The sequence below is a fragment of the Eschrichtius robustus genome, chromosome 1 (assembly GCF_028021215.1).
Source record: "Eschrichtius robustus isolate mEscRob2 chromosome 1, mEscRob2.pri, whole genome shotgun sequence".
In the NCBI taxonomy this organism is placed as follows: Eukaryota; Metazoa; Chordata; class Mammalia; order Artiodactyla; family Eschrichtiidae; genus Eschrichtius; species Eschrichtius robustus.
The window spans coordinates 25113525-25141430 of NC_090824.1; the positions used below are offsets into that span (position 1 = coordinate 25113525).

General features: G+C 49.0%; 1 protein-coding gene across 6 annotated transcripts in view; it reads right to left on the minus strand.

Moving 5' to 3' along the window:
• The window catches only part of ADCK1 (aarF domain containing kinase 1), a 123810-nt gene that overhangs the window by 28142 nt on the left and 67762 nt on the right, over positions 1 to 27906 (minus strand). For all 6 annotated transcript variants that reach the window (XR_011073812.1, XM_068541951.1, XM_068541948.1 and 3 more), the window contains exons 5-7: positions 27347 to 27505; positions 16865 to 17023; positions 11379 to 11495 (exon numbers count right to left, since the gene is read on the minus strand). Coding sequence is in view for 5 of the 6 variants with exons in the window: in XM_068541951.1 (XP_068398052.1) it covers positions 11379 to 11495; positions 16865 to 17023; positions 27347 to 27505 (435 nt within the window). In the remaining variant the exon portion in view is untranslated. The remainder of the gene's footprint in view (positions 1 to 11378; positions 11496 to 16864; positions 17024 to 27346; positions 27506 to 27906) is intronic.

The following is a 27906-nucleotide window of genomic DNA, read 5'->3' on the forward strand; positions in this document are numbered from 1 at the left end:
GTGGAGACAGAATTCAAACCAGGTGTGACCCACAGCCTTCCAGTAACCACTATTCTATACTGGCTCACGCCGACTTCTGCACTTCTCAATTGAACTTTGTGACCTTAAAGAAGTTAGTCATACTCTCAACTTCAGCAAAATGGAAATAATAATAGTGCCACTCTCACGGGCTACTGTCAGGTAAATGAGAGTATCATGGTGCTTGGGACCTAGTAACCTCTCCTAGGTGCTCCTGATTCCTCATAACACTCTTGGGAGGGCGGCAGACTAGGTTTCATTGTACCTTTTTAAGAAATGATGAAATCAGGGTTAAAGAGGCTATCTAAAGTCATGACACTTAAGACTGTCGCCCTGTGCCCTGTTACCACACGCTCCTGACATTTTTCTTGGGGGAAAGGAATGCCCAGTACTCAGTGTCTGTGGGCATCAAGAACAGAACTTTACCCTGTGTCAAGTTCCCAGACTCAGGCTGAGATGTTGGGTGCCCCAGGGCCACCATTTTCTGTTTCCTGGGAGAGGGGGCCCAGCCAGAGCTGGTCCTGAATGAGCCAGCAGGTCCCCACCTCGGGACCACTGAGAACCCCTCCTGTTAGGCTCTTTGGAGCTCTACGGAGACGAGCTCTGAAAGGCCATATTTGCCAAACCAATTGCATTTATTAAGTAATAGTTCATTTTTATTTGTCAAGGATGCCTATAAGGTCCGATCAGGGCTCCTGATCAGCCCAAGATAAGCAGGGCAGCCAGACAGAGCTGACAGAATTCCAGCCAAAAGCAGAGCAATGACATTTCATTTAGTCTGGGCAGACCTGTCATGGGGAGATGTATGACCTCCCTTAAGCTTTCTGAAATATTGCTAGTCGCTGCGGGCCCCCTGTTACTACATTGAAAGGTGGCCCCTAGGGCTCCAGGGACTCAGGCTGGGGGAGCCTTGGCCCATGAGGAGTGAGCGGCTGCTATAGGAGGAGGAGAAGAGGCTGCCAACTGCGGCCCATATACACGCAGGCAAAGCCACCAGAGCAGCCCTCCCCTTCCAGCGGCCCCTACCTGGGTGTCTTTCCTTCTACGGGCTGTTCCTGATGTTCATTTTAACCAGATCTCACCAGGATAGGCAAGTGTGGAAAGCAGAAACAGGAGGGAGGACCAGCCTATGTCACTGGCTTCACTGTGGGGCCCTGTTGGCACTGCCACTGTGGGCATGGGTGACCTGGGGGACAAGTCACCTCCCTTCTCAATCTGGGTCTAAGTTTCCTGAGCTGTTCGGTGAGCCTAGCCCCACCTACTCTATTTCCTCACAGAGCTACCTCGAGATTCAAGGTCAAAATGTGATTGCTTGTGGGAAGGCACTTTATCTGCTACACTCTACGACACAAATGTGCTTGTTTGCTTTCTGTCATGTGGTAGCTTACTTTAAACCTGGAAAAAAATATACCCACTATCACCATCAAAGAGTAATTTTCGAAAAGTTAAAAACTTGACTTTCACACAAATATAGAATGGACACATGTCAAACATTATGTAACTCATCAGTAAAGGAGCAAGAAAGAAAGTAGAGCTGGTTCAAAGAGAATTTTGAGGGACTGGGTATTTATGGGTATTTAAACAGGAATAAGAGACTAAGATTCCAGGATTAGATACAAAAATGGTTATTGGCCTACTGGGCAATAAGGAAATCATAACCTTCTGGGTTATCTTTTCTAGTACGGAGAAATTATTTGCATCTCTACTGGATAAGATCCACAGGTTGACATATGACTTCAGTCTGAGCCCTTAATTAATTGTCAATAGCAAAGTCAAACAAAAGTACATTCCCTTAGATATGAAAAAATCCTCAGGTAGGCTGCTTGAACAATGCCCAAGAATGATTTTGAAAGGACAAACCGCACACTCCTTTTTCTGAATTTTAGGTAATTTTTCTTAACATCTATCAGAGTTGCAGTAAATAGTCTCTGAGAACCAATTTGCCCAGAGAAAGGCAGCCAGCCCCCTCCTACTCACAGAGGCACTGAGAGTCCCAGGAGAAACCTAAGGCCATCACTGGGCACAAAACCCTCTCTTCACCCCTTCCATATACTTAGCTATGTCTCCTCCTCAAGAACAGACAATTGTAAATAAGGCTGCAATGAATATGGGAGTTCAGGTATCCTTTTAATATTGATTTCGTTTCCTTCGGACGTACACCCAGAAGTGGAAATGCTGGATCATATGGTAGGTCTATTTTCAGTGTTTTAAGGAACCTCCATACTGTTCTCCATAGTGGCTGTATCAATTTACATTCCCACCAACAGTGCACGGGGGGGGGTTCCCTTTTCTCCAAACCCTCACCAACACCGTTATCTCTTGTCCTCTTGATAACAGCCATTCTAACAGGTGTGAGGTGATCTCTCATTGTGGTTTTTATTTGAATTTCCCTGACAATTAGTGATGTTGAGCACCTTTTCATGTGCCCCTTGGCCATCTGTATACCTTCTTGGGAGAAATGTCGGTTCAGTTCCTCTAAGGCTGCCCCTTGCCCTGTTAACGGCAGCATCTGCATAAAGAAAGGAATCCCACCTTTTTAGAAAGGTAACAGCTAACGCTCTGTGCCATGCACCATTCCAGGTACGTTACATGGACTCACAGCCACCTCTGCAGTAGACAGGTGAGGGAAGCGAGATACAAAAAGAGGAGGAAGCTTGGTCACCTGGCCAGCAGTTAGTGAAACCGGGATCCAAACCCAGGTGGCCTGGCTCCAGGGAACAAGCTCTCAATCACCAGCCCCTCCTGCCTCTCCACTCACTGGGAAGCTCCTTCCTGGTGGCAGGAGCTGCACCAAAACCCTCTGCAGGTCCCCACGGCAACCAAGAAAGCATTCCGTTTGGAGAAGAGAGTCGCAGTGGGAAATCCAGAGCTGTTTGTCTAACCAAAAATACACTGTTAACTAAAGCCATACTACAGCTCTTTTCAGAAAAAAAAAAAAAAAATCAGTGACAAGTCTTTAATTGTTCCATGTAAAAAGAATGTGCCGCTCACGTAAGTGATTTCCATAATTACGCAATGCCTTTATGTTCTAACAGTAGGCAGGGGAAAACCCAGGAATCTATAAAAAGTCTGAGTAAAGAATTAATTTAGTAAATAATATTTAAATCAAAGAGTTATTTTTGGATTTTTCTCAAAACTTGAATTGGCTGAAAGTACTTTAATTATCCTATAATTGCATGGATGACTTTATTCCCACCCCCAAGGGAAAGTCTATTAATGTTCCTGGGGGGTGTCAAGGAAGCAAGGTCAAGATCTCTGAAAGAAACAGGAGGATGGTGTTGCAGGGTATTAATAATCACACAAGTAGCCCGATATTAAGTATAAGGAGGTTAATAATTCAAGCTCTCTTTGCCCCTCCCCTGGAGTCTGCCCAGGCTTCTAGAGGCAGAACCACAGCCCCAAGGACCAGACCGGACCACTGCCTAGAGCGTTTTACTCCCCAGCCCACCCCACCCCCAGGAACCACCCCTGGGATGTATAGGCCTCAGGTCCCTCGCTGCTGCCCATTCACGGAGTGGGCCCAGCTCAATCTTGGACCAGCAAACGCTGAGATGAAGTCCCTGAGTGTGAAGGCAGTGGGAACTTCTTCAGCCACACGTGGTGTTGGGAAGCCACACGTGGTGTTGGGAGCGGTAATGAGGAAGAAAGAAGAGGAGCCGGGTTAATTACAGTAACCTGGGGGAGTTTCTCTAATCTCTGAGCCTCTAGGAGCTTGGTGAAAGCTTCTCTAGATTCTGCTTGAACTGGGACAGCACCTGAGAGTCAGGGCATGGGGTATCCACAGGCCAATAAGGGCTCCTCAGGGCTCCTGGCCAGTGAGACTCAAAGGGTCACGGCTACCAGAGTGGCGGGGAGTGGATCCCAGGGGCCACGACTACTGGAAGACACACATGATGACCTCTGACATCTCTGCCTTGGGCAGCAACTCACTCCAAAGAAATACGTCCACATCTGTCCACCTTACCTGGGTGAGGATAAAGAAAATGAGCAAAGGGTTTCTTCCCTACATTTCCCCCTTCTTCTGGCTAATATTTTACTGCCAGCACCACAGAGGGAGCCGGGGGTTAGAATTCCAGCAAAACAGCCTGTGATGAGCATGGACTGTGGGCACTGCACCAGCTGCTTCATGTTTCAATCATCAAACAATCCAATACTTTTTTTTTTTTTTTTGGCCACACCACACAGCATGCGGGATCTTAGTTTCCCAACCAGGGATCAAACCTGTGCCCCCTGCAGTGGAAGCGTGGAAACTTAACCACTGGACCGCCAGGGAAGTCCCTGATACTCTCTTGTATCCACTTTACAGCAGGAACCTGGGCCTTCCCAAGGGTGATGAGCTCCACCAAGGCGGCACAGCTCGCAAGCAGCAGAGCCAGCAACAGAAGCCAGGAAGGCCACCTCCAAAGCAACGCCGTTCCCCACTCCTGACACGCCTGCTGTTGGGGAAATAAGTCTCCAGGAACCCATCTGTGCACCTGGACCCCTCCAACATCCCCAAGCTTCTCAAGATTTGGTGTGAGAAGGTACGGAGGGTGGACGATGGGAGGAGGTGTTTTCATTCTAGTGATTTCAGTAACCCGGGGGTCTTTGTGCCCCTCTGGCTTCTCTTCCCTAGTCTTCTGAGCGCCTTCCAGCACCGAACCAGAGTGACCCGCCAAGTGGTGGGTGATGCTGAGCACAAAGCAAATGTCCTACACAATCCGAGCCGGTGTCGGGAGACAAGAGGAAGCACGTGGGCAGCGTGGCTTTTAGACATAGGAAAGGGGGTGCCCATTTGCTCAGTCAGTGACCACTGATCACCCCGGAGTCTACATACTCGTGGACAACAGAGGTAGGTGGACAGGAGAGGAGCAAGAAGATTCTTAGAGATTCTGTGGAGGAAGACATGCCTCCGTGACTGATAACCTCATGAATTATAAAGGACTTTTTTTTTGTTTTAACAGAACTTCACAGCCTGCAAAGCCACACAACGACCCTGTGAAGGAAGTATGGTTATTACTCCAACTGTACAGATGAGGAAACTCAGACTCGGAGTTTAAGTAACTTACCAAAGGGTACCTGGCCAATAAATGGCAGAGCTACACACAACCCCAGGTGGCCCGACTTTGAACCCTCTGCCCCTCCCATCATACACGCAGCCTCGGTGACGCCTGACCAGCCCACTTGTCCCACGCTCTGTCCACACCTCTCCTACGGCACTGACATGAGGGGCCTGCACCTAGCAGGTGCTCAAGAAACGTCTGCTGAAAGACGCGTTTGAGATGCTTTCACTGCTTCTCCAGTGACACGGAATAGAAAAACGACTCGAAGGAAGAAACATGGCAAGGGCGGCTGGCTACACATAGCAGATGGAACCCAGGCACTGACTGCATTCCCTCACCAGCCCCGCTAAAATGACTCTAAAAGCAACAAATAAGGCTGAGACCCCACTGCAACAGAGAGTAGAATGGCCAAAAACAGCACACAAAGAGATTAGCCAGGCTGTGTTTGCCAGAGGGGAGCAGACAGCTACTGAAAAATGGCTCAGCAAGCTAGACAACAGGGCACCCTAAGCCAACAGTGGGGGAACTTGATGTTTGCTGTCTCGGAGCCTAGAGAGGCCAGCAACTCGGGCCCTGGCACCTCTGATACATGGATTGGGAGTCCAAAGCAAGAGCTAAACCTCCAGATCCCCTTCAGATCCTTATGGAAGACAAGATTTACTCTCTCGAGTGGTAAAAAGACAGGCTCTACAAGCCACACCACAGACCAGAGGGCCATCATGGGGACAGAGGACTCGGTCAAAGTCCACATAATGACCACTGCGGAGCACCCGGCCTTCTTTCCTCAGCAGGCTCCCGGGCCCCCGGGATGGACAGACTGGCGTCTCTTGCAAGCCCGCCATCCCTGCACCCAACCCGTCCTTCACAGACTGCCCACCAGGCCTCCAGTCCCTGTCTCACCCAACCCCAGCTCCGGACTTTGTCACCTTTCTCCCAGCTAATTTCACACAAATTCAATTGGGCCTCAGCCCATGTGGGGTCTTAAACACACCCTCACTGAAATCCAATTAACCTTCGATAAAGGTCCTGCAATCAATAGTCGTCCTGTGGCTTAAGGAGGCTCCATTCAGCCCAGGAAAGCGTGCTCCTGCACGACCTTTATTCTTAATGAAATCAATGACAGTCACTGTCACCAGCTCTTAAAGTGACTGGCAAATATGATCACTAGGTCAGGCCCTCAATAATATGCTGCTTCTGGGCTCAGAGCACAGACAAACGAGGGCCCCTGCAGGCTGCTGGCTCCCCAGGCTCCGTGCTCCCTGGCCAGACAACACACCTGGGCAGGGCCTGGACGTGCAAAACAGTGGAGGTGAGGCTTGAGGGCTCACCTGGGGCAGCCAGGGACCCCCTGGTCTTGTGGCAGGTGGTTCCTGAACTCCAGTGAGTGCCTGAACCACCTGGAGGGTTTGTTAAAATGCAGATTCTTGCAACCCTTCCCACCCCAGATTCTAATAAGTAAGTTTGGGGTGGGGTCCAGGAATCTGCATTCAAGTCTTATCTCCAAGCAAGCCAAGAGTCGCTGTTCTGTAAAGTATCCAAGCAGGACAGACCCTTAGAGTCCAGCTAACCCAATGCCTTCAGTAAGAAAACTGAGGCCCAGAGGAGGGGAGTGATGTGTCCAAGGTCACACAGTGGGCCACTGGCAGAGATGGAGCTTGAACCCAGGTCTCTTGTCTCCTAAACTGGTGTTTCCCTACCTGAGTCTATGGGGAACTGGCCACTTGGACTGGTCTTCAGGTCCTCACATACTAGCCCAACTGGGCTGGGACGCTGCGGGGTGAGGAGGTCTCTTTCAAAGTGGAGTGGGGATGACTAACAAGTGTTTGGAGGGGTCTAGAGCCCTCCCCACCCTCAAAAACAATTCCTTCTAGAGCCACTTCCTGCTGAGCCCCATCTTCCAGCTGAGTCAACAACTTGTAGCAGCCAAGATGCCACTAACTATCCTTTCCCCCAGGATTTGGGGTGAGATCTTTGCCCCTTGTCACTCCTATCTGTCCCCTGTATTTCCCTCCCCAGGCAACACTCACAGCCAGGCTGTCCTCAGGAGGGAGAGTCACTCCAGGGACAGGCCCACTTAGTCCCACAGTCCTAGACAGGTTTTAGAACCTTCGAATTTTTTTAGAAACTTTCAGTCATGTGGAGTCTTTCATGCTACACACACACACACACACACACACACACACATATGCACACACACACCACTAGTCTTCCATGAGGTCTGTGGCTTTGAGGTTGGCTGGTAAGAGCCATAACAGGTTAATTTCTGCACAGAAGGGCCTGTCCCTAGTCTCCCAACATCACCAATGGTCAGCAATGGCACAGTAGAGCACATGGCCCAGCGCCCACTGCCCAGCCTGAGGTTCCTGTGGAAGTATTTAATGACATCATCTCAGAATACTACCAAGGAGGCTCCCAGGTCATGCAAACCCTAGAAGCCAGGGGCAGGAGATTAAGGAAATAAGGAATTAAGACAGTATGGTTATTATTGCAAGGACAGACCAACAGACCAATGGAAGAGAAGAGAGCTTCCCGAAAAGACCCACAGCCAATTGAGGACAAAGATGCCAGGCCTAAATTACTACATGGTATGATGCTATTGACATGAAATTCAGTAAGGGAGAAGGTGATCTATGGTGACAGAAGTCAGAATAGCGGGAGCTCTGGTGGGGGTGAGGGTATCAACTGGGAGGGGGCAGGAGGGGGCCTGCCAGGGGGCCAGAAATGGTTTGTCCCTTTATCTGGCTGGTGAGTACACAGTATATCCATATGAAAACTCACTGAGGTGTACCATGAAGATCTGGGACCTCAAGTAAGTTACCTTCCCTCTCTGAGTCTCTGATTCTTCATCTGCAAAATGGAGACAAGACCTCCCTCCTAAGTTTGTAATGCAGATCGGGCCTGGCACCCAGAGTCAGGCAGTCAGTAAACGCTAATGGTCAAAGGAGGTAACGGAGGAAAGGACAGGGCCCAGTGATGATAATAATAATGAAAACAGCAACAACCATCAACTAGCTACCAGTTCAGAGTTCTAGTCACTCGCCAGGAGCTGTGCTAGGAGGGCTCATCTAGTCCTCACAACATCTCTAGAAAATGGAACAGCGTTTGTAATATGAACTTGATGTAAGCTAGAGAGAGAAGGGCTGCATTTAGATGGTGCCCTGGGAGCTGGGCAAAACTTCTGTCAGTATTCCAACTCCTTCTTCGAGGAGTTACTGGCATGGCTGTCAACCAGGTGGCCCCAGGATCCACTGCAGCCCCAGGCAAATCGCTGGGAGGGAGACAGAGAAGGTGGAGGAGCAAGGACTTTGAAGTCATGCAGACCTCGGTTTGACTCCTGACTCTGCCCCTGCTAGCTGTGTGATGTGGGGCAAATTGTTTAACCTCTCTGAGCTTCACCTTTCTCATCTATAAATGGGGTTAACGATATATCCTTGGAGGACATCTGTAAGGAGTAGAGATTATATTTGTCACATGCTTGGTACATATAAGTTGCTTATAATAATTATTGCTATTGTTTTTCCCAAACTACTCTGATATCAGCCTGCCCGACTCTGTACGTCCACAGAAACAAAAACCAACACTCTACCCCAGCCCTGCCTCATAGAGGCCAATCCAGGGCATGAGACTGGCTTAATCTGTTCACTAATTCATAGGATGTCCACCAAGGGTCTGCTCTGCGCAGAACGCTGGCCTTATCTGCAAAGCTGGTTCAAGAGGGTCGGAAGCAGGAGCAGATGAGCCCAGGCCCTCAGAGGGCATCACCCAGCCCCAGCTCCCACCAGCCACCTCCAACCTCCTCCCAGGTACCTCACTCAGCCAAGAGCAAGCAACTACACCAGAGCACATCTTTGTCTGCACTTGTCTTTGAAAATCAAAGCTGCCTGATTAAATGCCATTACAGCCCTGGGTTCACTGGATCGAAAGAGATTAATGAATTTAGGTGTGCTGCTGGCATGAAAAGCCCACCACAGCTGGCAGTAACTAAATGCCAGTAACCTGAGGGCCCTGGAGTCTTTCCTGATCAGCAGGCAGAGAGACCCTGCTCCCCTTTAAGACTGTTCAGGATAAACAAGAGGTGACCTCCCCTCCCCTCCTCTCTCCTCCCCTCCCTTCCCCTCCTCACTGGCGCCAAAGACTTTGTACTCAAGAGTCCTGGTGGACAAAGAACAAAGGATCCCTGGCTAGATGCAGGGACATACCCCCACCCCAACCAACAGAGGAAGAGATGGGCAAGCAGGTCTTACCACTCCCTCCTCTGCAGGAAGCTCTGCCCAGACACCCCCTAGCCAACAGTGAGGGAAGCAGAGTCAGAAGCCCCAAGTTGTGCTACTGCCAGGTGACCTCGGGAAAGACATTTGCTATCTCTCTGAGCGTCCCCTGAATTGGAACAGTAGTTTTCTCATCCTCCCCCTGCCCCCAGCCCCCGAGCAGCAGATCTCTTCCAAAAGAGCCCAATAGGCAACTCAGGCGATGGCAGAGCTGCCCTGGGTGAAGCAGGGTAGGGAGTAGAGAGGCCCACCCAGCCTCCCCACCCATCCAGAGGCCCCTGAAGGGTTCTGGGAGCACTGTTCCCTAAGTCAGGGGACAATAGCTGTCCCCAGCATCCAAGGCCAGCTGTGGCTAAACATGCTCCTGGCAGCAGTTCCATACCCTCTGCTGCAGGCCCTCCTTTTATGAACTAAGAGGAGTACTGGAGTCAGAGAGACTTGGGTTTCAATCCTAGCTCTACTAGCTGTGTGACCTTGGGCAAGTTACCTTCCTTCTCTGAATCTCTGATTCCTCATCTGCAAAATGGAGACAATAAGACCTCCCTCCTGAGTTTATTATGGAGAAAAGGGCCTGGCACAGGGAGTCAGGCATTCAGCAAACATTAACCATAAAAGGAGATAAAGGAGGAGGAAGGAAAGGCCAGAGCCCAAAGAAAAGAGTGAAAACAACAGTCCTGCTGCCATTTTGGAGTGCTCAGCATACACCAGGCACCGTTCTAAGCACTGCTGTGCACTAACTCTTGAGGTCCTCCCAACCTTCTTAGAAGTAAGGCTATCATCGTCCGCATTGCAGAGGCCACACAGGCACCCAAGGCCTGGGCTCACAATCTGCACACTCTCCTGCCGTTACCACTGGCTCGTCTGCTGAGCCAAAGTATGGCTTTTTCCTCTGGGCCACCACTGGGACCCCAGGCTCATCTTCGTGCGCTGCCCGAGAGGGAGTAGCCAAGAGCATTCACTTCTACTGGGTCTGGTCCCTTTCCTTCCTTCCTCCCACCAGCCAGAGTGGTCACGTCACTGCACTCCTCACCCTTCAGTGACTCCCCAGTACCTTGGGGTCATGCCCAAGGCCTTCACCATCTGCCTGCAGCCCTGCAAAACCTCACCACTCCTTTACCCTTCCTTGCAGTACCACCTCTGCGTCCCCAACTCCTCCACCCCGACACACACACACACACACACACACACACACATCCCTGGCAAATTCCCGCTCATCCTGCTGGGGAAGCCGGCCTGGGGCAGAGGTGAGCACTTCTTCCTCGTGGCTCCCTGGGGACTGGCTCACCCCTCGTTGCGTTGCCTGAGAGATGGCTATAAGGATAGAGTTGTGTGTCTGACTCCAATGCTAGGCTGGGAACTCCTTGACAAAGGGAATTGTGTCTAGTTCCTCTCTGAACCCTCACACCTAGCACAGAGTAGGGACTAAAAAATGATGAATGCTGGTGGAAAAAGGACAACCCCATTGCTACCTGTGGGACCCCATGGTGACCAAGAAGAAGAAAACGGGGTACAGGCCCCAGCCCACCGGTCAGCTTTCCCTGAGGCCAATCAGGTGGCAGGCGGGAGACAGAAGCCCCTCTTTTTTTCGCTCGAGGCCACTAGCTGGCTACTGCTGCGCCCTTTTGGCCTGATACCTGGAGATCTGGGGAGGGCAGGAAGAGGGAGGAGGTGCGTCCAGGGCCCGCAGGGCAGAGGATTAAGTCCCATGGATTTGCACCACTGTTTTTCAGTTTCTCTGCACTGCGGGGCTCACATGGCACAAGAAGACAGATGTTAATCCCCCGTCCAGGCAGGAGCTGCTGTGGGGGGGCAGGTGGGGCTCAGCACGTGCCCCACCCCGCTGCCTGCTGCCAACCCCAGCTCTAGGAGATGGGCAGAGAGCTTCCACAGAGGACCTGGAAGGCTGCTTTGTGCTCAGAGATGTTATAATTCTTCAGACAACAGGCCCCACTTCAAGGCCGTGAGACCTCACCCAGACACACCTGCCCTTGCTAGGCAGCCCCGCCCAAGCCCGCGTCCCTTGCCAGCAGCCAAGCACCCTTGACCTTACCTCATTGACGTCAATCTTGTTCCTCTCCATGTAGTCTCTGTCGTTGACCTGCCCGCCGTCCACAAACTCCATCAGAAGGACCCGCTTGGTGGACAGCTCCCAGTAGATTTGGGGGACCTGGAACAGGAAAGGGCAGGTCAGAAGGCGGCAGGAGGCTGGAAGCTGCGGGCAAGGGCTGCAGACGGGCACGTGAGCCAGACATCAGCACGCGTTCCTCCCAGGAACAGAAGGGAAGGCCCCCCCAGCAGGGATTGGTGGGGGAAGCGGGAGGCAGGCCAAGAGAGAAGGGTAGGCTGTTCCGCCTCCACCAGCGAGGCGCCAGGCCTCCTTTAGTGACCCCTTCTGCCTGGGGACCAGAGAAGGGCTTCCCACCCTCCTTAGTGTCTTCCAGACACAATAAAGAGCCCACACTAAAACTGGGACTTAGGGGAAAATGCATGGAACCTCTCATATCTGAGCCAGAGTTGGTGTTAGAAGCTATTTCTCTATCACACCAGGCTTATTTCAGGCTCCTCATGTGAATATAAACCCTCTGCCTCAGTTTCTTCACCTGTGCAATGGGTGTTATTATATGTATGAATGATTGAATGAATGAATTTTTGCTGAGTGATAAATTTTTCAAGAAGTCATGAGTTTTCTCATGCCTGTTTCCTACAAGCCTCCTGTGGCAGGCAGTGCTGAAGCCTAACCCAACACTTATTCCCAATCCTCCTCTTCCCCCGAGACAGGGGAAACTAAATACTTTCCCTGCCTGCCTTGCAATAATTATGGCCATGTGACATAGTTCTGGCTTATGAGACATAAGTGGAGGTTTGTTAGGGGGTGTAGGAAGGTTTTTATTTTCTTAATAAAAAGGAATGTTTGTAAATATTGCAACTATTCTTACCCTTCTCTTCCTACCTTGAGAGTGAATGTGATACCTGGAGCTGCAGCAGCTATCTTATAACCATGAGGAAAAGTCTAAGAAAATCACAGAGATGCCAGCTCTGATACTGTCAACCACTGAGACAATATCAACAGGCAACTGCTACAAGCCTTCTTGCTATGTGAGGAAAATACATCCTTTTTGTTTAAGACACTCTGAATGGAGCTGTCAGTTACCTGTAGACAAATGCATTCCTAACTGATATGCTCTCCAACCCCCTCTGACTCTAAGGACACCCAACAGCCAAAAAGAGAACAGATTTCCCCAGGAGTAGCCAAGAGATTGGGCTGCACCAAGGACTGCTGGGCTGCCATGTGAGTGAGTGACACCTATGAGTCCCACCATGGCCAGGAGGGAGGAATGACCAGGATTTCAGCATGCCATGATTCCTCAACAACTTAATGGGTTTATTCCACTTACAAATGAAGAAGCAAGGGCACCTAATTCAAGTGTTTTGGGGAATAAGGACTTCCCTCATCCCAACCCCCAAAGCTCACCTAGCAGTAAGATAGCAGCCCTCAAGCCAAGAAACCTTTCTTGTTCCTGGTTCTGCTAACAACTGTTGTGTCTGAGTCCAGACACTTAACTCCTCCATGCCTCAGTTTCCCTCATTAGAAAGGAGATTGTTCCTGCTCCATCTCAATAAGGAGCTCTGGGGACAAAAGGTGCCATACATACAAGTGAACACCCTGGGCTCCCTGGAACAAAAGTTCCTACTGAAATCAAGGTATCATTTTGATTTGCTCCTTTCCTGCAGTTTTTGCCATTTGAAAATCTAGGCCATTAGAGGAATCTGTGACCCTATGTTACTTTGAACTTAAAATTCAGTCTCGCTTGGCATTTTTCAAAAAATCTCTTTAAAAATATGAGTGCAAGTTTGCTGCTGTTGGCGGTGGCTTCCAAATGAAAGGGACACATTTGGGGGTTAAGTCCTTCCCCTGCTTTGTTTGGGACCCAAGCTTGGCCGTGGGTGCCTGGGGCTCTGGAAACTGGAGGTCAGACCCCGCCTCCATGCCCGCCTGGGGCAACAGGGAAAACAGCCAAGAAAGAGCCACAGACCAGAGACAAAACCCAAAAGCTGGAGACTCCCTGGGCTTGTTAGTCAGGGTCACCGGTGTACTGGGTTCCCCCTCTTCCACCTTTCCCCCCAGTCTCCCCCCAGATGCAACCAACCCAGTCTCCCAATGGAATGTGCGCCTGCTTCAGCTGCTTAGCTCTGAAACAGCAGAGACAGCAAAAAAATGGGAGGCAGAAGGGTCTGTCCTGGGAGCTCAGGGAGGGCTGCAGTTGCCCCTCGATGGATGTAACATGGAAATGACTGCAAAATGCAAATGCACTTCCTGCTCAATTAGGAGAAACTTGGCTTGACAGGGGACACGAGGTCAAGTGACTTGCCCCTAAATCGTCATGTGACCAGGAGGCTCTGGGGCTGTAAGGTGAAATTTACTTCACCCCAACAGCAATGTTTCACCACCATTCCTTCCTCAGCTTCTTCCATCAAGGAATGGAAAATGAAAGAGAAAATTTTTAAAGAGGCAATAAGAACCACGCTGTCCCCTGCCCAAACAAAAATAAACTCCGAGAGGCTCCTGGCCAGGGTGCCTGCTGACCCCACGGAGGCCATCAGGACCTCTGGGTCTGGCGTCTAAACTCCTCACCACAGAGCTGAGGGCCCACTCCTGTAGGCTCTGCCTGCCCCCACACCAGAGCCAATCCTGACCCCCGGAAGGAGGGCACAGATTATGGAAAGTTCCAGCCCCAAACCCTGGCCTCAGCCTCATTAACTGGCCTGTGCTTCCTCTTTGTTCCTGTGCTTGGTCAGCACACCCGGCTTGTCCGGGCCAGCCCCCGTCATCCAGGGCCACAGTCGTCCCATTAGCCGAGCCCAGTGGAGCAGAGCATAGACCTGAAGTCAGACTGTCAGGCTGGAGCCCCTGCTCTGCCACCTCCAAGCTGTGTGACTTGGGTGAGTTTTATAACCTCTCTGAATGCCAGTTCCCTCACTGTAAAAGGGTGACGACAGTTACAAGGAAAGCGACGCTCTTTACTTCCTACTAGCACGTGTGAGGTCCTGGAGCTCAGCACGGCAGCTGCCATATGACAGCCACGTAGAATTTCACTGGTTCTGAAACACAACCGGGGCTGAGAGCTAATGCAACAGACAGTTCAGCATAACTCAGATCTGCCCATAAATTATTATAGAGGGAGAAGAGCTCAGAGGTTTAACATGCAGGCTTGGGGCCAGGCTGCCTCTGTCCCTTACCAGGAAACCGTGTAACCTTGGGCAAGTGGCTTCATCTCTCTGGGCCTCAGCTTCCCCGCTGCTGACATGGAGCTAATAATGGCATTTCCCTTGTGGGGCTGTATAAGGATTAAAGAGTAAATATACATAGAGCACTTTAAAAGTGTCTAACACAGCATAGGCATGTAAAAAATATTAACTAACACTAATTATTACACATCAGCGCTTCTTAAGCTTTGAGAGTCTTAGGAAGTTATGGTGTTTCACCAAATGCATGCTCATCTCCTCAGGGTTTGCCCACAGTTTCTGGAGTGTCCCAGGCCCCTTACCTAGCACTAAAAAGCCCTGGTGTGGCCCCTGCTCAAGAGACAACCCCCCACTAGGCCCCACCTCCACATATACAGACACACCCTCATCCCTTCCAGTCCCAAACCCTGTGGTTGTAAGGCTTCTCCCTCTATCTTGTCCCAGTTGTCCCCAAGGTCAGTCACAAACCTCACTGCTTGTCCTGTCCCCTCCCCACAGCATACACACACGCTGATGCCAGATCTACAAATGCCCTGGTCTGACCGTTAGGCCTGGCTGCCCCCTCGCCTTCTCCCCGTCTCCCCGACACCACATTTGCATTCAGTGCCTGTCTGAGGCTCAGAGATTTATAGCACAGGGCTGAGGTTATTAAACCCCACTGGAAGAGGCCTCACACACCGAGAGGTAAACTCTTTGCTGAGGCTTAATTATGCACAGATGTTGTGATGGGGTGCCAGTGTGCAAAAGCAATCTATCTCCTGTTTTAAGAGCTGAACTGGGTTCGCAACGCAAAATTTGCTTCCCACTTGTTATGTGTTTAGAGAAAATTAATTACTCAGGAGCCTTAATTCTAACATTGTCTTAGGAATGGTGTGAGGGTTTTAGAAGCAGCAGGTCAAATCATTACACTAATTATTTACCCATTTGGCATCCTCGTTTCAAAAATTTGTGTTATTATTATTATTATTACATGTCTTGGTCTGACAGATGCTAGTTGGCCCCAGCCAGGGGACGATTTTGCTGTTTCCATGGGAACAGTGGAGGAGATGGTTCTGCTTGGCGCGGAGGACCACCCCTGCTGGTTAAGAGGCAACAGAATGTCCTTAGACGAGCCTCAGAGTTGAAGTCAGAAAATCCTGTTTGTACCCTAACTCCTCTCCTCTAAGACTACCATCTGTAAAATGGGATGATGGTTGTTGGAAGGATTCAGTGTCCTAGTATCGGCATAGTGTTCAGTGCCGCAGAAGAAACATTCAGTAAACATTGCCCATCCCTTTGTACAATCAACACGTCTTGGAAGCCCCCTCTGAGCTCCTTATCTGGGTGGAATTAAGTACTTCCTCTTGGGCATCCACAGAAACAAAGATCAGTCTCTGGCATAGTGCTAACCAACCTGTACGATAACAACATGCTGTGTGTTTGTCCCCCACTAGATGGGAAGTCTTCCCAGGCAGGAGCCAACCATCTCTTACTCATCTAGGTACCCTCCGGATCCTAGCACAGCAACAGGCTCAGGAAATGCTCAATAAATGTGGAATAATGGAATGAAAGAAAAGGAATATGTAAGTGGAAGCATAATTCAGACCCCACAGCATTATTCTAATTAGTTAATATTATTACTTGCATTAGAAAGCCAAGTTTTCATTGAATTGGTGGTTTGAAGCTCAAGGCTGGGGCAATGTTACCAGATCATCTGGATTTGCCCAAATAAGAGGGTCTGTACAAATAATGGCATTTGCCTTGTAGGGCTGTTTAAGGAAAAGCCAGTCAAGCACACTGGGGGCATCTTGACAGACCTGACCCCCAACTCACTCAAAAAGCTGAACATTGCCAGTGGCTACACCTTCCACCAAATCAGCGTATCAAGACGTCACACTGATCATCACAGTTGTAGGTCTTCCTCCCGTGCACCAAGCTTTAGGACTCTCAGGCAGCTAGGGTAGATGCACCCTCAGTCTCCCCATCTCTATTAATCAATCCGGATAGCAGAAGTACAGTATAAACACGGTCTCTGTTTCTCAGGGTGCTCAAGGTCTTGCAACTGTAGGTCATTCAATAAAAAAATATTTGTTCAAAAAGTCAACAATCCCCTTTGCTAATTTGTATCAATAACTTTGCCTTCAAGGGCTTTAATGTGCATCACCAGGAACAAATCAGTCACCCTCAGAGAGAACACTCAGGAAGGAGATGTCCCTGCTCATGTCTTGCAAGGGGGGATGCTCAGGGTTGGGACCAGTTTTCCCCTGCCCTCTTCCGCCCGACCACCAGGGCCCCATGGCCCTGACCTCCTACCTTTAAGAAGTCAAAGTGTTTGAGCATTTGGGCCACTTTCTCGGCGTTCCTCCCCTCGTTGAGGAAATCCAGCTCCAAAGGCAGGTTCTTCTTGGCTTCATCCACCAACCACATGAACTCAAACTCTGGAAATAGCTGCTTCACAGCCAGGACGAGCACCTAAAACCCATCAAGCACCCCATCAGTCTGTCCATGGCCCCCACCAAGGGAGGTACATTCTCTGTCCTCCTGCCTGGGTCTGGGCGTTGACAAGTCCCCAGGCCGCCCCTGGAGTAAGGGTGGGTGGGGAAACGGCTACCCTGGGGCCCATCTCTGTAGTCCAAATCCAAGATTATGAAAGCCCAACAGCCGCGAGCAGAAACCACCACCACCATTTACTGAGCATTCCCCACTTGCCCAGAGCTGGGTAAGCACTATTACCTGCCTTATTCCTCCATTTATTCTTCACAGTGTCTCTGGGAGGTACACACCCTTATCATCTGCATTTTACAGATTAAGAAAGTTGAGGCTCTGAGAGGTTATGTGATTTTCCTGAATTTGCCCAGCAAGGAAGCAGAGCCAGAATTCCCCTTGGGTCTACCCAGCCCCAAAACCCTTGTGCTTAAGCACGTTGCTGAATTGCTGCCTTTGCTTCTCCCAGATTTGTGCTTCGTGGTCCTGTTTATAAAGGGCTGGGAAGGGGCAGCAGCTACATTTCATTTATTTCTTAGGCTGAGTGGTTGGTACCTGAGCATTTATATTATTTTCTATGATTTTTGTATTGAATACGTCTAAAATATTTCATGATAAAAAATCAAATTGGAATAAGAAACCAAGGTTGGATAAGACAAGAGGAGTAAGAGATAAGGGATTTGACCAATTGGGTAAAAAGCTTGGATTTTTGGAAATCTGGGCCCACTGTGCACTCTTGAGTCAGGACATGATGAAAGAGTGAGTTTCAGAAGACTTACCTGGCATTTCAGTTGCCAGTTTAATTATGTGAAACAAACATCACTGGCAGAGAACAAGAGCCCACAGACATCTGCAGAGCACACCACGGCGCCTCCGTGGGCAGACACTCAGTTCTGAGGCTACCCCACCACTGGAGCTCTGGATTTGAGATGGTCTCACAAGTTCACAGACTATAGCACTGTAGTGGGTAAGCAAGGGTGATGCCAGGGACATGGGAGATGTTCCAGCATTTGGGGGGGCGGGGGGGGGGGAGAGGGAGGGACGCAGAAGGCACCTCTCCTGTTCTTCTATAAGCCCTCCTGTTGGTGTTCAAAGTTGGGCCTCGGGAGAACCACTGACAGATCCTCCCAGTAGTTCTTGGTATAGATTATGGTTCAAGTTCTCTGAGAATCCCCATCTCTAGCCCTGGCTAGAGCAGAATAAGGAACAAGAACTAAAGAACCATGGGCCTATTGGTACCAAGAGACCTTCCCCATCTGTTATGGACTTAATGCTTATGTAGCCCCCAAATTCATATGTTAAGCCCTAACCTCAGGGTGATGGTGTTTGGAGGTGGGGCCTTTGGGAAGTAATTGGGTCTAGATGAGCTCATGAGAGTAGGGCCCCTGTGACAAGATTAGTGTCCTTATAAGAAGAGAAAGAGAGACCAGAGCTCTCCGCTTCTTCGCCAGGTGAGGACACAGGGAGAAGGCAGCCATCTGTCTACAAGCCAGGAAGAGGCTCCTACCAGGAACCAAATCAGCTGGCACCTTGATCTTAGACTTCCCAGCCTCTAGAACTGTGAGAAATAAGTGTCTGTCATTTAAGCCTCCCAGTCTATGGTATTTTGTTATGGCAGCCTGAGCTGACCAAGACACCACCCAGTCTATCCAGAAGGCCTTACTGAGCCCCAGCTATGAGCCTTGTCTCATGCTTCTGTTTGCCCTGTTCTATGATATGATGTCCAACAATGTACTAGGCACGTGCAGCACAAAGAAATAAATCTAAAGTAGGGCCATTAACTACAAGGCATTTTACAGCTTTGTTTTTAAATCCTATGTCCAAGGCAATGTACCAGACGCCATTCTAAAAGAATCATCACACAGGGTTATTATACTCAATTTCTCTCAAACCCTTTTTAATTACATTCGGCTGCAGTCTAATTTCCTTTAAGTCTTGTCTAGTCTTTCAGGGGCTAGACCTGTGACCTTATGATAATCGATTTAGTTTATGTTTTGTTTCTGTTTCCATCACACGAAACAAGAAGGAAGAGGTGGCAACAGTGAGGCCCAGGCCGCATGTGTCAGAGCCGGGCGTCCCGTCTCGTCACCGTGCCCTCAGATGGCCCTCAGCTGTCACCAAAGGGGAGGCAGAGCTGGTGCACAGGAAACAGAAGCACCTGCCCGGCCCAGGCCAAGGGCACACCTGTCATCCGAGGCCCCTGAATTCCAATCTCTGGGCTCTGAGTTCAAGCAAGAACCCTCTTGGGTGTTTTGCTCCAGCCTAGATTCCAGAGCTTCTCACCCAGGAGGGACAAGGAAGGAGCCACAATGAGTCTCACTCATTTGTTCAATCAAAATGTACTGATTACCTTCTTGGTAATGACTTTGGACCAGACGCAGGTATACACACAGAGACCCACATGTAGCCCAGTGGAGTCTATACCAGGAGATGAGGCTTCTGGCCACACGATAACTCCTCATCATTTGTATGGTCACTGTTATTTGTGAAATTTTTAATTATCATTTATATCCAAACAGCACTGAAAGGCACTTTAAAGACTCTTCTGTTACTAATCAATTATGTGATTAGTCATTACTAGTACTATTGATTATTATTAATACTTAATGTCATGAATCGTAAAAGCAGCCAAAGACTTTATTGATTGATATTAATTGCTAATAACTAATTAGTAAACTAATTCATAACCCAAAAAACTTTGCACTACTCATAAAACTGGTCTCAAAAGCATTCTGTGGTGGTTGGCCTGTCACTTCCTTGGTTACTTTAAAATGAGAGGGTCTGTTTGAATGGAAGTCAGGGGTTCTTAGCTTTATAGGACACCATCCGCTTTATAGGAAGTCACCAATTTGAAATTTTGATGCCAGTTATGAAGCCCAGAACATGTAAATACTCCCATAATTTTGTACATAATTCAGGGGGGTTATCAACCCCTTGAACTTCACAGTGGGTGCGGAGAGGGGTCAGGTTAAAAGTTGTCTGGTCCAAGTCTAAAACGGTTTGGGCTGCTGTCACTTTAGACTTTTCTTGGCTTGGGAAAATAAAATAAAACTCCTCAGTTTCACCTTCTGTTTTTATTCAATTCCCTTCTTAAGAGCCTGCCCTAAGTAGATTCAAGTTTTTCTTTTTTGACAACAGATGCAACCAATGAAAATAAAACAGGTGTTGTTATCAATTTGACTTTTTGATTTTTCTCCCAAATTTATCTTCTCCATAAAATTCTTCCAGCAGCCAATTTTCCACCAGTGCCTAGCACGTACTCAATAACCAGCAGATGTTTACTGAATATTCACATGAATGAATGAGTGAATGAATAAATGAACATTCCAAAAGGTTTGCCCTCTCCCCAGAAATAATTATATGTTCACATGTGCATTACCCAAATGCATTAAGTCTTTATGCCTCTAAGATTCTGGTGGAGAAAGGACTACCTCTGAATTTTGGGGAACCACAGTTTTAAGATGCCTGAGAATATTCTACTTGATTTGGAGTCTTGTTAATCAATCAAGGTATATTCAACAATTAATACTTCCTTCAAGGTAGAATAATGAAATCATTCTCCTATAGGGCTATTGGCTCACAGTAGGAAAAATAAATTATGAGCCACACAGAAATGTAATGGAAAAATTGAGAGTCACATAAAAGTTTGAAAACTAGTGACTGCTATTTATAATAGCAAAAAAAAAAAGGGAATTATCATTATCCAGGCATAGGCACTGCGCTATGAGGCACTTTATACACATGCTCTCATTTCTTCCTCTTCTTGCCCATTTCACAGAGAAGGGAATCAGATCCAAGAGGTTAAAGCATTTCTCAAGGTCACATAGCTTTTAATTTCAAATGCAGGACTTGGACCCACGTGTTGGTTTGTTTTTTTTTTTTCACTTCTTTCTTTATGCAGCCCTGTCTCAGGCAATACAATACAGGACAATACAACAGGAAGCTTGAGATAAGGCATAAAAAGAGCTTTGTAAACTGTAAAATGCAACTGAAATTCGAGTTACTGCTATCAAGTTATTATATATTATAAAAGAAATAATGTTCTATGGAAAAACAGGACACTAAATAGAACGCCTACATGGATCTGAACTGGTAAAAATGGATGTTCGACAAGGATCGAAAATCAGTTCAGAGTGATGTAAATAGCTTACCATTCATGGGGTTTATTTTTGCTCTGATAAGTTATTAAAGTGCATACTTTTTAGAAAGCAGAATTACAGGGTGAAGAGAAGTTTCCATGGGATGGTCTACATCTCTGGGGCTTTTAAAAATGTATTTAAAAAAAATAAAATCAGCTGTTGGATTCTGTGCCAACACAAACATTACCTAGCCACCCACTGTTCAATCAACACATTCAGAAAAGAAACAAGATGACAGACAGCATGCATTGAAAATGTTGTTCAAAAAAAATCAAAAACATAACTGTCACAGGTCTTTACTTTTAGAGTCCCTTGGTATGGGCTGGATGACATCAAATGGTGGATGGGATTCTGGTGCTCAGATCAGAGAGTTCTACCCTAATGCTGCAGAGCACCTTGGGGACAGGTGGTACATGAAGGGCAGGGCGCCTGGCCATGAGTTAGATTCTTTAGGGGGTGATAGAGCACGGGGGTGTCCATCATCAATTTCAGAAGCTTAAGAGATAACAGGGAGTGATACAGGATAGTGTCATTGGGACCTGGGAATGATGGTCTTACTACTGCCTCATGGGTCAACTGAGTCCTACCCTGTTCTCAAACGGTGAGCGTGGCAGTGAGACCTGGCCTGCTAAGCTCCCTGCTATCGTGGGCAGGCAAGAACTGCTGCAAAGCCAGCCCGCCAGCAGACAGACTCTGCCTTGTCAGTTCTCCCCTTGCTGCTGAATCACTGTTCCAATCTCTGGGCCCAATTAGTCTGGCTCTGGACAGCCACTCAAATCAATAAGAGTCACTGGTCGTGCATCTAGAAGTAGAGTTGCCCCAACTATTAAAGGGACAATATCAGGTGATAATGACAAAGCTGAAAACACCCTTGGCCGTGCCTTTCTCTTTTGTGCAAAGTCACCGACACCATCAGGTTCATCACCATTTACTGAGAGTCAGTCTCTGTTTCTCTAGCACTGGTCAACAGCTATCACCGAGACCATCCCCTTCCCCAAGAGGAGGAGACACAAAGTACCAGGGTGGCACATGCTATTGGGTGCCAACTTCCTGGCTAACAGAACCTCAATTTTCTGCATCTTTCTTGTCCTTCAAGGAAGGCAGGCCTTAGCCTGAGAAGGCAAATCATGATTGGTCTAAGCCAATCAAAGTGGTCCCAATCCTCTTGCCAAGACTGATTCAGGCTTGGGGATGTGGGCCTGCTTCTGGCCAATGAAAACTGAAAGGAATTCTATTAAGGGGCTACTTTTTAATATGAGGGAAGAAACAGGCCCTCTCTAGCATCTGGACGTCATCTACTTGTAATAGCAGGAACCCCGCAGCTGTTTTGCGGCTATGAGGGGCCCTACCTTAGAAGGACACACCAGGAAGCTGAGCTGGCAGAGTGGAAGACATAAAGAACCTAGGTCCTTAAAAACCACAAAGAAGTGATAGATTAGTCAACCTTGAAACAGCTGACCCTACTTCCAGATGTCTTGTAATGTAAGATACTATAGGTTACTATTATTTATACCACTTTTAGTTGGATTTCCTGATACATGCAGTTAAAAGCATACTAACTGACATAGCTAGTAGCCCCCACCTCCTTATTCTCAAAAGTCGCATTCCTGCAAACCTCTATCCTTACAGCAGATATGTGTTTGGATTTACAAGCCCACTTCTTAAACTGCAAATATCCAGAGGTTAAGCCTATTAGCCACTCTCTCCTTAGTATGAACTACTTTAATCAGGTTTTCTTCCTCTCAAGAACAGGCTGTGATCAATCACAGGGTTGGAGATGAGAGAGAGACAATAGTGGGCAGTGGGAGAGAAGCATGAGGAACACAATACCTGGAATTGGCATGAAAAGAAACACCAGAAGGCTCTGCAGAAAAGTAGCTTTGCCTCCCCTCTGTCTCTAAGTTGCTGGTGGGTACGATAGCCCTAATGCCTCCTAGAAATCATTTTTTTCCTACCAAGCACACTGGAGCACGTGTCATTCCTAAAATCAAGGCACCATTTAGGTCTGGACTCAGAAAAAAACAGTAATACTCATTTCAAATATAAAACAAAATGAGCTTTCCAGTTGGCACCTCTTAGTTGTAAAGCAGAGAAGGGTGACCAGACGGGACTTTTTCCCACCAGAGGCCAAGCCCAGTGACAAGGCAGTACCACTCTGTGCTGCTGCTAACGCGGACGGTCCACGGAGGTGGTGACCTCAGGCCTCATTTCCAGTTTCTCTCCTGAAGGCTGTGAGTGCGGCTCTCTGATCTGCCTCGCGATCCCAGCCCCAGCCACTGCGAAGGAGCCGCTCTGTGCTCTGCACGTAGTCACAGGGCTGGTAATTTCCACGAAAAGCATCTGATGCTTATCTCAGGGAGGAAGATGCCAAATCTTTATCACTGCTATTATTGATATTGACCTTACGGCCACCATTACTTAGGGAGCAGTGAGGCTCTGAGCAGAGAAAAGAGAGAAAAGATGTCAGCTGTCCTCCCAGCCCCAGTGGGTCTGCTGGCACCACCGGGCAGAGACAGGTTCCCAGCTAATGCAGGCATGGCTGCTGGGTCCCAGGACACCCAGGGATCCTCCAAGACTCACACTGCATTTGCATCTATGGCTGTTCCATAGCTACTGACTGATGCTTCAGAAAACTTCAGAAAACTAAGGTTTCCAGGTGGCTGTCCCATGCCACTCGGCAACCCCGCCCCCGAGCCCCGGTCAGCTCCCTTTTCCACTGCACCCGGCAATATTCCAAACCTTCATCTCCCCGCTCAAGCCTCCATGCCACCTCCTACCCCCTCTTTCTCAGCAGATGGTCTTACCTCCTACTTCAGAGAAAAAATAGAGGCTATCAGGCTGGTACAACTCAGCTGTCCACTTTCCCCACCTTCCCCCTCTGCCGCACTCACTCATCTGTACCCAGCCTTACTACCTTCCTCTAGCCTCAAACAAAGGCTGCCAAAGCCTGATGTTTCCACCTGTGTCCTTGGAGCCCAATCCCTCCAGGCTCCTTCTAAACCAGATCTATCAGTTACTTCTCTCTCCTAAATCTCCAAGTCCCCAACTCCGCTGCCCCTTCCCCATCAGCTACAGCCTGCCCCAGGTCCCCGCTGCTAATCCTGTGCTCTGCTCTAACCACTACGCTCACCCTCCCCCACCATCCATGGCTAAACATGAAAAGAGTAGTCTACATTAACCGTCTCTGCTCCCTGAGGCCTCAGTTCTCTTCCACCCCACTCACCCCACTCTCCCTGCTCTTCCCAAGAACTCTAAGTCGCCATATCCAAAATACTCTTTTCAGAGCTTTACGAATTTATATTGCATTTGACAACATGAAGTAACTCTGACAGACTATATTTTCCAAAATGGCTGCAACAATACCTCCCACTCTGATGCTCTTCTGGAACCGTGCCACTCCCCCATCAAGAGGTAGAGTCTATTTCCCTGCCTCTTAAACCAAGGGGGACTTTGTGACTCTTGCTCTTACCAATAAAGTAAGGAAGAAGTAACCTGCGTGACTGCCACGGCTAGGTCATAAAACTATGATGTGCTTTCAGCCTTATTCTCTTGGGACACTCCCTCTTCGAACCCAGCCACCATGCTGTGAGGAAGCCCAACCAGCCTTGGAGAGGCCTTGGTGAGGATCTAAGGCCCTGACCCAAAGCCCCGGCTGAGCGCCCAGCCAACAGCCAGAACCCACTTGCCAGCCGTGTGAGTGGGTCCTCCTGTTGCAGTTAAGCCACCCCAGCTGGCGCCACATAAAACAGAGATGAGTCTCTCTACCACACCCTGCCCAGATTGCAGGGTCATGAGCAAAATACACGACTGGCGTTTTAAGCCACTACGTTTTGAGGTGGCCCATCACGCAGACTAGTGGCTGTATCAGTTGGGATGCTAGATAACCGACAGTGCTCTGTTCTTTACATTGTTTTCATTGGATGTAGCTGCTCAGTCCTGGTTCTCCTCTAATCCCTCTGACCATGCCCTCTTAGTTCCCTCAGGAACTCATCCTCCTGGGCACACTCCCCAGAAGACGCTCCTCACCGTTCTTTCTTTGCCCCCTCCTTTTATTTTTACTCTATACAGCTAATCTAAGTCATCTCAGCTACTGCCCCAGATTCGGCTCCCATGAGTCTCCTTGCTGATAAATCCAGAATCTGTATTTCCAGCCTGAACTGCAGACCGACAGAGAGATCCTGATCTAAAACTACTGACGGCAATGTCTTACAGAACATACTTGCTCCATCACCCACTCCACTTGCTCTGACATCCAGCTCACCCCCTTAATCTCATAAGAAACTACATTCCCCAGGCTCCCTTGCCAACCGGCTTCCAGCTAGGTTTGGTGGAATACGGGGGGTGGGCGGGGGGGAACAGGAGGAGGTGAAACACCCACTGCCTCAAACAGCATCTGTGGCTCCAACCCCAGGTGACAGGCCCGAGGTCTGTGGTCCACTCCCCTCAGGTGGCCCCAGCACCTGGGCTCCGGGGAACCACCTCTCCTCCTTGTCCCTCCACCTGGAAGGTGGCAGTGGCTTCCTGCTATTGGTGACTATCTCACCATTCCACTTGGCTTCTCAGCAATTCCATCCCCTGTGAACCCCATGTTCTGTTTTAAATTCCCTCTGAAATACCTAGAGCTAGTTCTTTTTTCCCCCAACTGAATCCCGACTGATACACATCGTTAAAGGCACCTAAATTTAATCATTTAAGCCAGAAACTTACAATTTGTTTTCATTTTCATTCATACCAGTATTTTCCCCCACCCCATGTAAAGCTGGTCACAAAGTCCTGACGATTCCACCCTGTGAATCCATGCCTCTCCTTCACCCCCATTACACTGCCTTGGTTCACATCATCTTTTCTCTCTCAGACCAAGGCTGCAGCCCCTCAATTAGTCTCCCTGGCTACAGTCTTTCTGCCTTCCAATACCTCCTCCAGACTGTCAACAGACTTTTATTTCACATCTGATAACGACATTCCCCTGATTAAAATTCTTAAATGGTTCCCCACTGACTACAGAAGAAAATCAGATCTGCTCGGTTCCACAGCAAATACGTACTTACTGTGTATACCATTCTGCGCCTGAGCCTGGAATACGAGGCCCTTCATGTTCTGTCCTGCCTACCTTCCCAGCCTCATCTGCACCCACGCCCAGCTCGTTCCGTCTGAACCAGCTGAAGCTCTCCAAGCACACCCTGCTCCCCTAAGACTCAGGGCCTTCGCACAGGCTGGGTCATCCTTCCCCTGCCCGGCTGTCTCGTGGGTGCCTTGGTGAAGCCCCCCTGATGCCCCCAACGGTCCAGGCACAGGGCTCCACGGCACTCTGCAAACACCCCTTTGACGGAGCTCATAGTCAAGGGCTGTTTTGTGTACAAGCCTGTCTGCTCCACTAAATGGGGAGCTCCCCTGAAGATGAAGATGCAGGTCACTCACTCTTGTGTCCTATGTCCGTGTTAAGTTTAGTCAAAGTGAGCTGAAAGAATAAACTACGTGTCCAAAGTGAGGAAAGGGAACCAAGGAAAGGGAAAGAGAAAAGGAAGGAGCGGGACAAGCTGGCAGGGTAGGCAGACTGCTGACCTCCACTGGGGGTGCTGGCTACCGCCCAAGCCCTGGCCGCTCACCCTTTTTCCTTGCTCCAGGCGTGGAGCTAGAAAAGTCCAGAGGCACAGTCCCCACTACAGCTGTCCCAGGGCCATTTTAGGGCATACACGTTTAGTTCATTCAAAACAAAACATCAGGGAAGCAAATGTGCAACCTGCATAAATATTTCTATGTGATCTGCCTGTCATTTCCATATCCCCTGATTGACCACATGCTCTCTTTTGTTATAATTTAACAAATTAGGAAGTAACTTTTTCTACCCCCAAGGAAATCACCTGTGGGTCATCTCATTTCTACAATATCCCCCTGAGGTCTCCTTGGCCCCGGCAGCTGCCCACCGTGTTCTGAGACCACCCACAGACAGTTCCCAGGAATGAATCAAAAACCAAACAACCCTGCCATGGGTCCCCTGGTCACAGCGCTGTCATGACACCTTTGTGGTCTCAAGCTCTCCTCTTTCACTCTGCTGCTCAAAGGGCCACACACACTCCAAACTATAGGCCTTGAACCAGTTTCACTGGGACTGCCTGGATCCCAGGGAAATGTAGAATGAGTATGAAGGAACGGGAAGGTGGAAGGCTCTCACCTCCATCAGAAGAATGTCCTTTGAGCTCTGAGCCTGCACCTTTGGGTGCTGGACCTTCACGGCCACCGTCCGCCCATCATGCAGCACCGCCTTGTGGACCTGGGCCAGGGAGGCAGCTCCCAGAGGGGTGTCGTCAAAGCTCATGAACAAATCATGAATCTGTCAAGAGTGGAGAGAGAACAGAGCAATTAAGATGACTCGATTCAGTGAGAGGGGCCAGGAGGATGGGCCAGGGCCAGCACTGCCCAGTGCCCCCAAGACAGATTTTCTCCTCTATCAGTTGCTTTGCCTGGGCCCTTCACTGCCATGGAAATTCACACCAGCCACGTGCAGGGAGTGAGACAGAAAACACACGTGGAGGGTGGGTCTCATACCTGTGCATGGGTACCCTGAGCACCTCCATTTAAAGCCAAAAAAGCACCATCTCAAGTGTTCAGAACCGTGCAACATCCACCCATTTAATTACCCACCATTGTGTCTCCGAGGCTCCCACATATGGATATGATCAAAAGTTAACAGAACCTGGGCCCAGGGCAGCCCAAGCCCGGGGATCAGATGGA